Source organism: Musa acuminata, chromosome BXJ3-3, assembly GCF_036884655.1.
Source record: "Musa acuminata AAA Group cultivar baxijiao chromosome BXJ3-3, Cavendish_Baxijiao_AAA, whole genome shotgun sequence".
Lineage (NCBI taxonomy): Eukaryota > Viridiplantae > Streptophyta > Magnoliopsida > Zingiberales > Musaceae > Musa > Musa acuminata.
This window is the reverse complement of record NC_088351.1, coordinates 39,693,109-39,706,535: the sequence shown is the minus strand read 5'-3', so window position 1 is coordinate 39,706,535 and position 13,427 is coordinate 39,693,109. Positions and strand designations below refer to the sequence as shown.

The 13,427-nt window shown below is 43.0% G+C and overlaps 2 protein-coding genes across 2 annotated transcripts; one reads left to right on the top strand and one right to left on the bottom strand.

Annotated features, from left to right (window-relative positions):
• The first annotated feature begins 2,357 nt into the window (after positions 1-2,357).
• LOC135633124 (aspartyl protease family protein 2-like) lies at positions 2,358-4,136 on the top strand. Its single transcript, XM_065142235.1, has one exon. It carries the CDS (start codon positions 2,441-2,443, stop codon positions 3,938-3,940), a length of 1,500 nt encoding a protein of 499 aa, XP_064998307.1. The 5' UTR covers positions 2,358-2,440; the 3' UTR covers positions 3,941-4,136.
• A 449-nt stretch (positions 4,137-4,585) lies between these two features.
• LOC135633123 (probable inactive ATP-dependent zinc metalloprotease FTSHI 1, chloroplastic) lies at positions 4,586-12,982 on the bottom strand. The gene is made up of 15 exons (XM_065142234.1): positions 12,125-12,982; positions 11,951-12,035; positions 10,933-11,367; positions 10,756-10,809; positions 10,585-10,650; positions 9,032-9,127; positions 8,825-8,953; positions 8,323-8,375; positions 7,438-7,633; positions 6,728-6,842; positions 5,779-6,053; positions 5,545-5,628; positions 5,331-5,443; positions 5,013-5,262; positions 4,586-4,922 (listed from the first exon to the last, which is right to left on the bottom strand). The coding sequence occupies exons 1-15, from the start codon at positions 12,865-12,867 to the stop codon at positions 4,731-4,733; spliced, it is 2,886 nt and encodes a 961-aa protein (XP_064998306.1). The 5' UTR covers positions 12,868-12,982; the 3' UTR covers positions 4,586-4,730.
• Between the last annotated feature and the right edge of the window lie 445 nt (positions 12,983-13,427).

Here is a 13,427-nt window from a genome sequence, read left to right as displayed (position 1 = left end):
GCTGTGTGCAGGTATATCTCGCTTTGAGAAAGCACTTGTGAGGATTCGGCAGTGCACCACCATATCATCGATTAGATTTAGATTCTTTGTACGCACACGAGGCTGAGGTCCCGAATTCATTTTGGGCATCAAAGTCATCAAACATCATCACTGACTATTCTTCGACATAATTGACACCTGACCTCTTTTGCAGGGCGAAGCACACTGCCGCTATTGGCTATCCACTCATGACTAGATATCGATGGAACAATCCGCACCAAAAAGATATGATGTGGTAAGGTTTTCATTAGCTTTATGCTTTTGGGTTAGATTCGGTAGCATGCAACGATTACGTCGATGTCCTCTCGGATACGGCGTCTGTGCCCAACACCTCCCCCTTAGCTGATGACAGTCTTCTCTAACTCGTATCTTTATGTGTATTATTACTAAAACCTCTTAGCCTTTGTCTTGCCCACATGAGAACCTTGACAAGGCTCCTTATTCTATTCATGTCAAGCCAGCATGTAATGTCGATGTAAGCAGAAGAACATGCGCTGATAGCACACAGATTTCTTCATCTGTGTCCTACTAAATTGTGTCTTCTTCTTTGGGCTTAAATTGCCTAACATGCATTGCCTCTCCGAAAAGCTTCCACCTGATCAGGTGTCAATGAAGACTTGGAAGCTTGCACCTCATGCAACTGAGCTGGATCCATTTTGTTCCACAACTCGAGTGTCAAACAATGCTGCCTCTCACATGGTTGTTCATAATGATCCATGTGAGGATGCCATTACCAACACATAGCATCTTCCTTTCTCTCTTTCTTCTGTCTCACACCTCTCCTTTCTGCTTTCCAGCTACCATCAGAAGGCACAAGGAAAACACGAGTGAAGGATTGGAAACAGAGGGGTCCCCCTGTCCTCTCCATGTTTCTTTCTTTAATGCAGTGGGACACAACCGGGCATCCCCTCTCTGCCAACATCTCTCTTCCAAGCTTAGCATGACAGGTGTGATGGGTAAAGCAGCAAAGTCACCAACACGTCTCCAAAGGCTACAGGCTTTGAGCTGCTTTGCCTACTTTTATCTTCTTCCCCCTCCGGCTTTCTTTTTTTTCCCTTTTTACTGTGAGAAGTTGGGAGGTAAGCATAGTATGCAGCTCTGCTTGTCGTAACAATTGAAGCATCATTTCAGCAGAGGAATGAAAGCAAGCACAGATGACATGAGGTTAGTAGTAGCTGGCCATCATTTGCAGCGACTCTGTTGGCATTATGTATCAGAGGCCAAAGAAGAATTGGCAAGTGATTCAGTGTTTCAGTGAGTACATTGGTCAAAATAAGGCCGGGGAAGTAGTGTCACATGATTCCAGCGGAGGGGCACCTACATGCTTTGTCCCTACTTCACTTGGTAGAGCGAGGATGAACAGGACTTGGAACAGTGGTGAGATCTGCAGGTTTTTACAGTGAGGTTGACAATTTTTACACCAATAGACTTGCAAGTTCATAGAAACCTTGGAGTTCCTACATGCTCTAATCACAGAGAGTTGGTAAAGGATATCGATGTCATTTAGAACAGTCAGAAGTTAGACTGATGGAGATCAAGCATAATGATACATGCATGTAGTAAAGTCTCATTTCCAAGGATGCATATCAAATCTTGAAGTTAAGAGGAACAAATACCATAAATAGTTAACTAATTCAAGCAAAGTGAAGAACTAGAAAAAAGTGATTTGAGAAAGGATGTGATGACAAAAATCATTTCTTGAAGAGAGTAGAAACAGTAATGTCAACTCTTAATAAGTAAAAAAAAATATATATGTTCTTTTAGAATTTCGAGATGGTGAAATGTATTAGAAAATAATTTATTTTTATTTTTAAATCGATTGATCGATCATCAAGTGAAATGAATAAAAGATAGAGAGAGAAAACAATACTCAACACATGGCGTGAAACAAATGATAAGAGAATCCTAAAATCGAGTCGAGCGGGTCGGGTGGAGCACGAACCGGAACCAAGAAATGGCGACGGTCCGGTTCACAAGAAATTACGAGAAGTGCAGAGAGTCGCGGATAAGAATGAAGACTGGGGCAAAGATATCAGGAATGGCAATGAGTGTTTGATGGCCGCTAGGCGGCAGGCATCATTTAACCGGACGTCGAACGCAAAAACGGTGGAAGCTCAGTCACTCCCACGAACACGCATAGACGGAGGAGCTCACGGCGTCACACCGTTACTTCTTCCGCAAATACCGCAAGCATACACGGGGAACAAGAGAAGGGATATTTTGGTCATAAAGGCATTTATTCCGGTCCACCGCACCCGAACACCCCAACCACCGTCCGCTTCTTATTATTAGCCTCCACACACCCCTTCTCGTTTCCTTCTTTATTATGCTACGGCCTCGTAGTTCTCTCACTACTCCCCACTGAGCTCAGCCCCCTCTCTGTCTCTCTGTCTCCCCTTCGATGGCGGTCACCGCGTCTCACCCGTTGCTTCTTCTTCTCCTCCTCTCTCTCCGCCTCCTCGCCGTGGCAAATGGCACTTCGAAGCCACTAGCCTACCAAACCCTCGTTGTCACCCCCCTCGTGAGCTCCAAACCCCTCCTCTCGGAGGACGCCGACGACGGCGACGAAAACCTCGCCTCGGCAGTGGAATCTGAGACGACTCTCCCCTCTTCCCCTTCCTCTTCTCTCCATGTCCACCTTTCCCACCGTGACTCCCTCCTGGCTGACACCACCGCCGCGGAGCAGATCTTTCTTCTCCGCCTCGACCGTGACGCTGCTCGAGTCGAGACACTCTCTCAGATCCTCGCAGTGGCGACGGCGCCGCCGGCTGCGAACGTGACCAGCCGACGGGGGTTCAGTAGTAAGGTGGTGTCCGGCCTTGCCCAGGGCAGCGGCGAGTACTTCGCTCGGATCGGGATTGGCACGCCCGCGAGGTACGCCTACATGGTGCTCGACACCGGTAGCGACGTCGTCTGGCTCCAGTGCGCGCCCTGCCGCCGCTGCTACTCCCAGTCCGACCCCATCTTTGACCCCCGCAGTTCCCGCTCTTACGCTGCCGTCCCCTGCGGTGCCCCGCTTTGTCGCCGCCTCGATGTCGCGGGGTGCGACACTCGCCGCCGTAGCTGCCTCTACCAGGTCTCCTACGGCGACGGATCCATCACCACCGGCGAGTTCTCCACCGAGACCCTCACTTTTCGAAGAAGTGCCCGAGTGCCGCGCATCGCCCTCGGGTGCGGCCACGACAACGAGGGCCTCTTCGTCGCCGCCGCGGGTCTCCTCGGTCTCGGGCGGGGAAGCCTCTCCTTCCCGTCTCAGGCCGGCCGACGGTTCGGCCGCATGTTCTCGTACTGCCTGGTGGACCGTACCTCCGCCGGCGCGCCGAACCGGTCATCTTCGGTGGTGTTCGGCGGCTCAGCGGTGCCCAGGTCCTCCGCGCGGGTCGCGTACACGCCCATGGTGCGGAACCCCAAGGTCGACACTTTCTATTACGTCGAACTCATGGGGGTGAGCGTGGGCGGGACGCGAGTGACCGGAGTCTTGGCGTCCGACCTCCGGCTGGATCCGACGACGGGGAGGGGAGGGGTGATCGTGGACTCGGGCACATCAGTGACGCGGCTGGCGCGGCCAGCATACCAGGCTCTGCGCGACGCCTTCAAGGCCGGGGTTTCGGGCCTGAAGCTGGCGCCGGGAGGCTTCTCCCTCTTCGACACATGCTACGACCTGTCCGGGCGGACGGAGGTGAAGGTGCCGACGGTGGTGTTGCACCTCGCCGGCGGTGCGGCAGTGTCGCTGCCGGCGGAGAACTACCTCATCCCAGTGGACACGAAGGGCACCTTCTGCTTCGCCTTCGCCGGGACCGACAGCGGCGTTTCCATCATCGGCAACATACAGCAGCAAGGGTTCCGGGTGGTGTTCGACGCGGAGAAGTCGAGGGTGGGGTTCATGCCGCGCGGGTGTTAGCAGCGGCAGCGAGCATGGCGTCTCCGTTCGGTGGCCCTCGAGGAAATGAGACCGGCGCCACTGTAGCGGCAAGAGAGAGAAACCGGCAAAAATCATGCTTTCTTTTCCCCCTTTTTTACTGTGTCAAAACACCGTCTTCCTTGGACTAATGTAGTGAGAGTGACATGAACAAAATGGTTGATTAATGACCAAACCAGCACCTGAGTACGCGCTTGCTTTTTAGAAGCCTTGTTCTTCCATCGCCGCGACGAGTACAATAAATAGCCCGGAGACGTCCATCAACGTCTGCAACGAAGAAGACTGCCGAATATATTATTATTCTTCAGAAAAGTTAAAGACGTGCTTCGGAAGCCGGAAAAAAGAGCGACAGAGAGAGACGCGAAAGAGGACGAAACGGGTGGGAGAGAAGAGCGGCAGCGAGGCGGCACATGGGAACCCGGGATTGACTCCGGCTTGTCGTCGCCTTCCTGCCAGCCTCCGCTGCGCTCGCTCGTGGCTCGGGCGGCGTGTCATCCACATAGCCGTTGCGACGACATGCACAGGAAGAGCGGTGGTGTCTACGCGCATCGGTCTTGCACGTGCTTTCCGCCAACGCTGTACTCTTATCTCAAAACAATAAAAGCATACGCATTTAGGACACAGGTGTGCAACCAAAGCAGAACACATTTCATTGATGCTAATGCCCGGTTACTAATGACAGACGCTAAGCTTGGGGATCAAAGTGAACACGTTACTCGCACGAACGAACGATTCCTGGGTAAGCCCACAGACACATCGGCCCTCGGCCATGTCACTGAGCTGCTGCTTCTCCAACCGGTATCAGCTTCGGCAACGCCGTGTTACGGTCCCCATCCACCTGGAAGAATGGCAGGCTCCCCGGGTCTTTCTCCTCCAAGATGAGCTTTACTGGGGTTTCTGCTGGGTAACTGTTCAATATGAATTCGATTTGATCTCCACTTATTTCCTTGTTATCCAGGAGAACCTGCATGGTTGACACCATTGAGCGAGCTATGCAATGAACTAAAATGACGATGAATAAGAAGACCCGACGGCTGAAGCCAACCATAGATACCTTCACTGACTTCGCAAGGGCCGCGACGTGTGTTTTCAACAAGGACACGGTTTTCTCGTACATGTCACGCAGCAGCTCTTCGGTTCTCCGGGCGACGGCATCATCGAGATCGAAGTTGATCGAAGGTTCTACAAGCCCGTAGTGATCATAAAGTTCTTTTTCGAAATCCAACTTCGGGCCTATAAACTTTGGCTTCTTTTTCCAAGGAAAGGACTCTCCGTGGATGGTCATAGGATTCTCCAAGTTCCAACTGTTACGCAATCACAAGAAAGATTAAAGGGGAACATCATCGATATGTGAAAAGTTGAGGTTCTTTACATGGTTAGCATTTTGCGAGCCAGGCATGTGGCATCTTGAAGATACTTCAAGGATGCTTTTGAGGTGTCTCGTCCATATATAACCTCTTCGGCAGCTCTCCCTCCCAAGAACACCTTTATGAATGAAACATACAAACAAAAGAGTCCAAGAAAATTCGGAAGGTCTATCGAACAATAGTATTTCCACAAATACACCTGAATTTCCACAAATATACCTGAAGACGATGCAGTAACTGGGGTCGTCTTTCAAACATGTATGACTCTTCATCGAGGTGAAGAAATACAATTTGGGAAAGGGCCTGCAAGCATTTGTATGACTTCGTTAACAATGATCCCTTTGATGTAATAAATCTAGAGGAATATTTGGACTGAAAACATTCTAAAAGCATGCAGCAAACGATATGTGATCATACAAAATTGTTGCAATCAAAACAAAAGCGAAAAAGAACCTGGCCACGGGGAATGATTGAAATGCGTTCACAAAATTCGACTCTGGCATTTTCATAGCGCCTGAGCAAATGGGATGTAAGTGCAACTCCAACCTCGGTAACAGCCCTTCGGCATTGCCCTTGATGGCCTAATTCAATTCCTAAGCGCTTAGGCCCTACCGTCAGCCGATCGACTGCATCATCCATGTCAGACTGAAGTATTGATTCGTGACCTCTCCTGACTGCCACCAGCGCTGACTCTTGCACCAGCTGTGCCAACTTAGCCCCCGTCCATCCTACAAAATACATTTATAATTCCAAAGTAAACATAATAAGCTGAAAACAGGTTGATGATTACTTCAAACCACGATGGTGTAGTTATAATCTATCCACTATAGTAGCATCAGTAAGATTCTTTCATCAATCCATCACTTTAGGCTAACCAAAATTGGCATTTTTCGACCTTATCACTTTCCCTAATTTCTACATTATTAAAAACCATTCTTCCACTCCAAAGATTATCTCCCTCTGAACATTTGAAAGAAGACAACCATATGAACACTCATAGATAACTGTACCTCCTGGTGCATATTATTTTAACAATAAATGCAAGGTATACATTTATAGTCATCTAGAATCTGTTTCCATCTGTGTTCTCTCTTCCATACTTCATTGATATAATATTTTCTTCTAAAGGTAACTTCTGTTCAACTAAATGATGATTCAGAGTTTTGATTTCACTATTTTTCTACAGTAACAAGGTGACAGAAGAGTTATTTACTGTATCCAAGCACATGCAGACTACACAAAATATGCATGTGGCTTGAACAAAGTTAACAAACGGCCACATTCTCAGAACGTGACCAACATTGTGGCTGTCCTAGATAGTTGAGAAAAATGATATAAATATTAAACATCTTTTGAGAGCAGAAGATTAAGGGGAAAAAAAGAAGTAGAAGAGGATCAAAACCAGGCAAATTTTGAGCATAGGTTGACAGGTCAACTGTTGGCGACATCTTGACTTTACGTGCATGAACCTTCAAGATATCCAATCGCCCCTTTGCCCCAGGAGGACGTATTCTAATCTGAAAACAATAGGAGTTTTAAGATGATAGAATTTCAACCATCATTGGAGAAGAGAACATATTAACGGCATCTACACATATTGAGGCATCAACCCACCAGTAGAAGTATCAAACAGTTACAAATCAGCCTTAATTCATAAGCAACCACATACGAATTAGTGAAAATATTCAAATTAATAATTTAATTGTGTAAATATATAATTATACAGTCAAGTCTAAATTGATAATAGGTTTCATATATATAGTCCTAAGATAACAGTAATAGTAGAAATGATACTACAAAGAATAGAAATATAAACTACAAATATAAAATATTTTTATGTATATGTGAATCATACATGCATAATGTGTTTCACATATATAAAACAATGCTGCATATTCAGGCATATAACTTCATAAAGCATGGTAATGCAACCACATGCAAGTATGCTGCTACATATACACTGAATCAACCACATTTTGAAGCACTGGGATGCACAAACATAAACTAAAGCACAAGTTAACGAGGTTACCATAAATAATAGTTTATTTTTAAATGTACATAAAAAACCCTTTTATATGGATACATACAATGGCATAAGACCATATAGCAAACCTTGCGGTCAAAGCGACCAGGACGAAGGAGTGCAGGATCTAATAGATCCATACGATTAGTGGCACCCAGAAAGATAACACCTTTTCCAGTATCAAAACCATCAAGCTCTATCAGTAGCTGGTTAAGTGTAGTCTCTCTCTCCTGAGTCGCAGCATTGTAAAAGTAGTTGGTAGATTCATTGAAAATTCCTTGGCGCCTGCAACAAGAAGATATAAGTTTCCCAATTATTGTGCATTAAATGATATCAAAACAAAGGCGATAACATGTCTCCTACTTAATTGAATTCTACATTATTTTACAAGTGCATGCACATATGTGCAAACAACAGACAGTTCACAACCTAAATCATGGCAAAACTTATGGACACAGTTCATGTGAATTGGAACCGTAACTGGTTGTTGGACAAAAAGTGTGTAGATGTTCGTACTGATTGTAAAGACACTCAAAAACAATTTTAAAAATCACAGATGCTATAATGTCAGAGAGCGGCATAACCATTCAAATACCCATATCATAAATTGAAAATATTTGGAATATCTAGCTCGAGTTGAACAAAAGACGAAGCTTATAATCCTCCCTTTGGTGGAAAGGAAATGAAGCTTATGATCCTCCAAATCATGTATCAACAAATAAAATTATGTAAAAAGTACTCACAAGAGTAGTCAAACTTTGCTTAAAATAGGGCCAAAAGCCCTACATGTGATCTTAGTATGATATCAACTAGAAGAGAATTTAAGAACGGCTACTTTAACCATATATTAACCCCAACAGATGTAATAGCAGTATGAGAAAGGAAACAATGACAAAATAAATATACAAAGAAAAAAAATCATGAGAAAACATTAAGGCTGTCAGTGAATTAAGCTGTTAAGAGCATCATGTTACCTAGTTGCCAACGCATCAATCTCATCGACAAAGACAACTGCTGGTTTGTTTACCTGCACATACATATCATTAGAAGGCAATAGATGCTCTGTCATAATGGAAGTCTTATCAGCTCCAGCAGAAAGACAATAATCAGAATAATTATCAGCCAACAACTGATCCGACCACAAAAAGAAAAAAGAACAAGAACATATAACTGTTGCATTCTAAACCCCCCCCCCCAAAAAAAAAAGATCATCAGATCTTTTTGGACCGAGTACTACAATTATAAAATCCACTGATCAGTAGAGCGTATAGCTTAACTCCCTTGTGATTCATAGATAGATGAGAATTATATTATATAGGATATATCTCATCATTCCTTTTCAGATACTGATAAAAAATCAAAAAGAATTCCATGCAGAACAAAGCTTGGTGAAGATAGAAATCCTGTTAACCAAGAAAAGCATTTATAACTACAAGTCATTGTTCTACATATAATGAACTTCGGCATCATCGATACCTTGGCTCTCATAAAAAGATCCCGTATTCGAGCAGATCCAACACCAACTAGAACTTCAACAAACTCAGAACCAGCCATTTGATAAAATGGTACATGAGCTTCACCAGCAATAGCCTTGGCAACAAGAGTCTAAGAAGTAATGTAGAAAAAGATGAATCAATACAAAAAGAATGAATTTTACCATTAACAAATAATAATGTGACTTACCTTTCCACAGCCAGGAGGACCTTCCAAAAGGACGCCATGTGGAGGCTTGATACCTATCTTATCAAATAGTTCTGGGTTCTTCAAATATCTCACCAGCTAAATAATCAAATGGAGTTAGAATCATTATCCCGCTATAACTTACATATAATGCATATGTAGAATATGAAAACCAAAAAATCAATAGGGGGGACCCTTATGTTCATCAACATGGAATGTACTACCAATGACAGCTTAATGTTAAGGTTATTGAATTAACGTAATACATGACATGAACCAGAAAAATTCAAAGACATATGCAGGATAAGTTTATAAATAGTGTCTGCATTTCTGCATAAACTTCTCCATCCTACTGGAATCACAGAAAAGAATTGAGTCAATATCAGAGAACTCTGGGAAGAACCACTGCAACCAACACTCAAAGAAAGTAAAAAAAGGTCTGAATACAGTACAAACAGAAACTAAATATTCTGTTACTGCAAAGCAGTTTCCAAGAAAGGTACAGTACAAGGGAGTTTCTCAGTGGTACCAGTACTTGCACCTGAAGACACATTAGCTGTCCTTGAGGGTCAAGTTGGAGATTAATTTTACTTACAAGTTTAGAACATACAAATTCAATCATGTAGTAGCTTATAAATCACCAAACTATTTTCCAAAAGAAGATGTTATCTTCATAATCATGCCTTTATTTTCTTGTTGTTTGCTTCATTCAGAATAGTTGATGAAATAGAATCTAACTATGATGGCTTGAGCAGCTATGTAGGATTGCTTACCTGGTTAAGAAACAAATCAAAACTGGATTTATATGATAACAAGTTCTCCTGAAATTTCACAGGTATCAAATGGCAAGGATATGGTAAATATAGGTATAAAAAACTGGGTGTACCAGTCAGCATGGACCAATATTTACTGGTCCGACCATGAGGCAGTAGATGAATCACCAGTTTTTGTGTATAGTATAGATACTTTACCGAGCATATCATCCACCTTTTATGGTTCTAACTTGGTGCAACGAGCTGTAAACCTATTGCTGGATACCCTATCAATTTTTTTATATCTTTCCAACAGATTTTTCTCTCTTTTTTATTTTTGTTTTGCTCTCTCTCTCTCTCTCTTCACCTCTTTTCCTCTTCGTTGCTGCGATGTTGCTTCTTCCTCCATCCACCGCATAGCCACCGCCACCTCTTCGTCCTCTGCTTCCATCTTCTCCCCTTCTTCCTCCTTGCCTCTTCTCTCCATCTCTCTTTGGTCTGGGAGGACCACACCTAGTACTGATACATTGATCCATACCAGAATTATATAGGTTTAATCACCAACTAATACCAATGTTGAACCATGATATTCAACCTTGTGGTAAATCATTTGTCTTTCTTCTAAAATAAACGAAGAAAAGAATTCAAATACCATAAATTTGTTAAGCAAATGACCAGAAATTTTTTTCACATTAGTAGAAGACAAGACATTAATAAGCATCTTTCATATAATTGGTATGGATACAATAAACTATAAGGGACAACAAGACTGTTCTAGAGTTCATAGTTGGCATGAAGGCTGACCTCCTGAAGTTCCTCAACTGCATCATCTATCCCTGCCACGTCACTGAACTTTACCCCAGTAGAACCCTGATTACCAGAATATAAGGGATGATTGCTGTGGGTGAATATGTGCTATTGATGACATAGTATATTTGTGCTATAATGGGTGTTCTGAAGCCAAAGAAGACTTACATCAACTCGGGCCTGTGATTTGGAATGTCCAAATTCAATCCCTTGCCATATATCCTGCCGAATATATGTTCATGTCAAAACCATATGGTAGGGCCAAGAAGATTTTTCTCATTGCAGCATCCAAAACAGAATCATATTCAAGCAAAGATACTAATTGAAACAGGAAGAAGGAATCACCCATTTCCTAAAGTTTTTTGGCCTTCTCGACAGAGTAAATCGAACAAGGAGAACCATAGTGATAAGAACCAGCATGATAGGTTTTAGCATCACAAGGCTGGCAGAGACACCACCGAAAGTGTAAAATTCATATATTTTGGAGAAAAAACCTCCTTCACTGAATATATCAACGACATTCTCCCACATACGTTCTGCAATACTGGAGACTATACCCAGAACAAGCTTCACGAAAGGCCTTGATAGAGGCCAGACAAAATAAATAGTAGCAGCATATAGAAAACTGGTTATTGCAAAAGCTGCAGATGCCACAAAACCTACAATAACTGCAGCTGCAGCAGCTATCAATGCTGTTGCCATCGCAAGTTCAACCATGACTCTGCTTGATATCGAAGAGGCCACTGGATGAGGGTATTCAAGTGATTTCCCAACATAAGACTGCAGAAATGGAATCAGATGATCAAGAAATACCAAGTAAAAGCCAAAAAATATTTCAAACAATCACAATAAACAGTCACTACCGTGCAAGATAAACAAAATGTTATAGCAATGCTAAGTAGACAGATTCAATGGTCCACTTGCAAATAGAACTATAACTTCAATTCTTCTTCCATAGCTTGATTGTGTAATTGGTCACAATGGTGTACTGCATCTTGTGTAACAGAAAACAAAGATTCAAAAAGTGTAAAATTGGGGTTCTAGTTTAATACTTTAATGGCATGCTTGTGATTGTAGCACAACATCAGAAATATGCAATATGTAGCATATCATCTGAATGATATGGGAATCTATCATTAAAATGTTCCTTTGGCTCTTTGCTTAACGATTTATGTTTTACATATAAATCCTCTGAGATAGAGAGAAAAAAAAGTTCTGAACCCTTATAAAAAAATGTGTGTTTCAGAAGACAAAAAGTAAAGAGCATTCTGTATAACATGTTCATCAAAACAATCAGAATTGCTTGATTTGTATTAATCTAAAAAAAAAGCCTCTGTTTCTGTAAATAAAATTAATAGCCAACCATGGTGTGTTTTTCGATCTCATACTGTGGTCCATTGTACTCCTCCAATGCTGCCCGTGCTTGACTCGCACTTAACCTAATCACCCTGCGAAATGAGCAAACCCAGATAAACTGTAAAATCAAACCCATAATCGTATTTAATTACGCAACAAGAAAGAAAAATCATGTTCCTACCATTTAGTTTTCTGTATGTTTCTGTCACCTGGAATCTCTTTCAAGTCGACAAGAAAATCTCTATAATAAATTTCAGAAGAATAATCAAATGTCGACTTTGACGTCAACAATTTAATTTTGTCAGCTTTTAGATGCTTCTGAAAATCCTCGAAGCTCATCAATGGAAGCTCCTGTACATTCTTCTCGAACTCTTCCTCTTCTGATAAATTTTCCCTGAACACCTCCTCGGGAACATATAGTTTGCCCTTGAATTCCCTTAGTAGATCCTTAAGATACACAGGTTCTGCAGCTTCTCCTTCCTTCCTCCCACCGCCCTCGACTCCCTCCTTCCTAGTCCCGGACCGCCCAAACAACCGCTTCAATAACTGAATTACACCAAAGTTCAAATCTTTACCTGATCTTTGCTTCTCCCTCAACGTAACAAACCGATCTCCGACCAGGAACTTGGGCTCCACCTGGCTAGGATTCTCCTTCAAAACCCTAGTTATGAAATCATCATCTCTGGCGCTGACATTTCGATCGGCATCAAGCTTTTGGAAGACCACGAGAGATCGACGGAACCGAGCTCCATGGAGGGTTTTCGTCCATAGACGAAAGGGCTTGGAGCGTAGCCGGAGGTGGAGAGAGGTCGGCGGCGATGGGAAGAGGGCGGCGACGGCGGCGCATTGGCGGGATCCGGCGGAGACCCGACAGGAGAGAAGGGGATCGCCGGAGCTCGCAGACAGGAGATTTAAAATGGGCATCTCGAAGCGTCGGGCTTTCGAATTGAAGGGTTTGGCGCAGGAGCGAAAGAAGTGGGCGGCGGTTTATCCGAACGGGGAGGGTTTTGGGCGGTGGCTGCGTTTAACGGTACGGACCGAATAAAGGAGAAAGATGATATTATTATCGTTATAATTATTATTATTTCCCTCCCTCAGATAGTCATCTTTTAAAAAATACTTTTCAGATTAATCTTCTTTAAAAAGTGTTTTTACCATTTTTTTATGACATGAAAAGAAGGATACTACTATTTTTTATTTTGTTTTATTCCTAAAGTTTCAACCTTGCAGTCAATCTATTTTTAATTTTCAAAAGATATATTACATTTTCTTTCTTTCTTTTTGTTTTATATCCAAGAGATCAAATATTAATTTCCCTGGAGAAACAAATTTTGTTAGCTTTTCCTTTAACCCCAAAGTTGAGATATGTTCATAAACTGTTGATAATAAAGGAAGTAACAATTCCCAACTACAGAATTGTTTGAGCCAAATTTGGACACCACCATAAGCATTTGAACTGTATCCTTTTCATATTAGAGAGGAAC

Bases quoted from the DNA above. Each gene is read 5' to 3' on its own strand.
- LOC135633124 (XM_065142235.1), top strand. From the start codon at position 2,441: ATGGCGGTCACCGCGTCTCACCCGTTGCTTCTTCTTCTCCTCCTCTCT.
- LOC135633123 (XM_065142234.1), bottom strand. From the start codon at position 12,867: ATGCCCATTTTAAATCTCCTGTCTGCGAGCTCCGGCGATCCCCTTCTC. The intron at 11,368-11,950 runs GTTGGCTATTAA...CCATTTCTGCAG, and splicing joins AGATCGAAAAACACACCATG to TCTTATGTTGGGAAATCACT. The intron at 8,376-8,824 runs GTATCGATGATG...ATGTATGTGCAG, and splicing joins ATCTTTTTATGAGAGCCAAG to GTAAACAAACCAGCAGTTGT.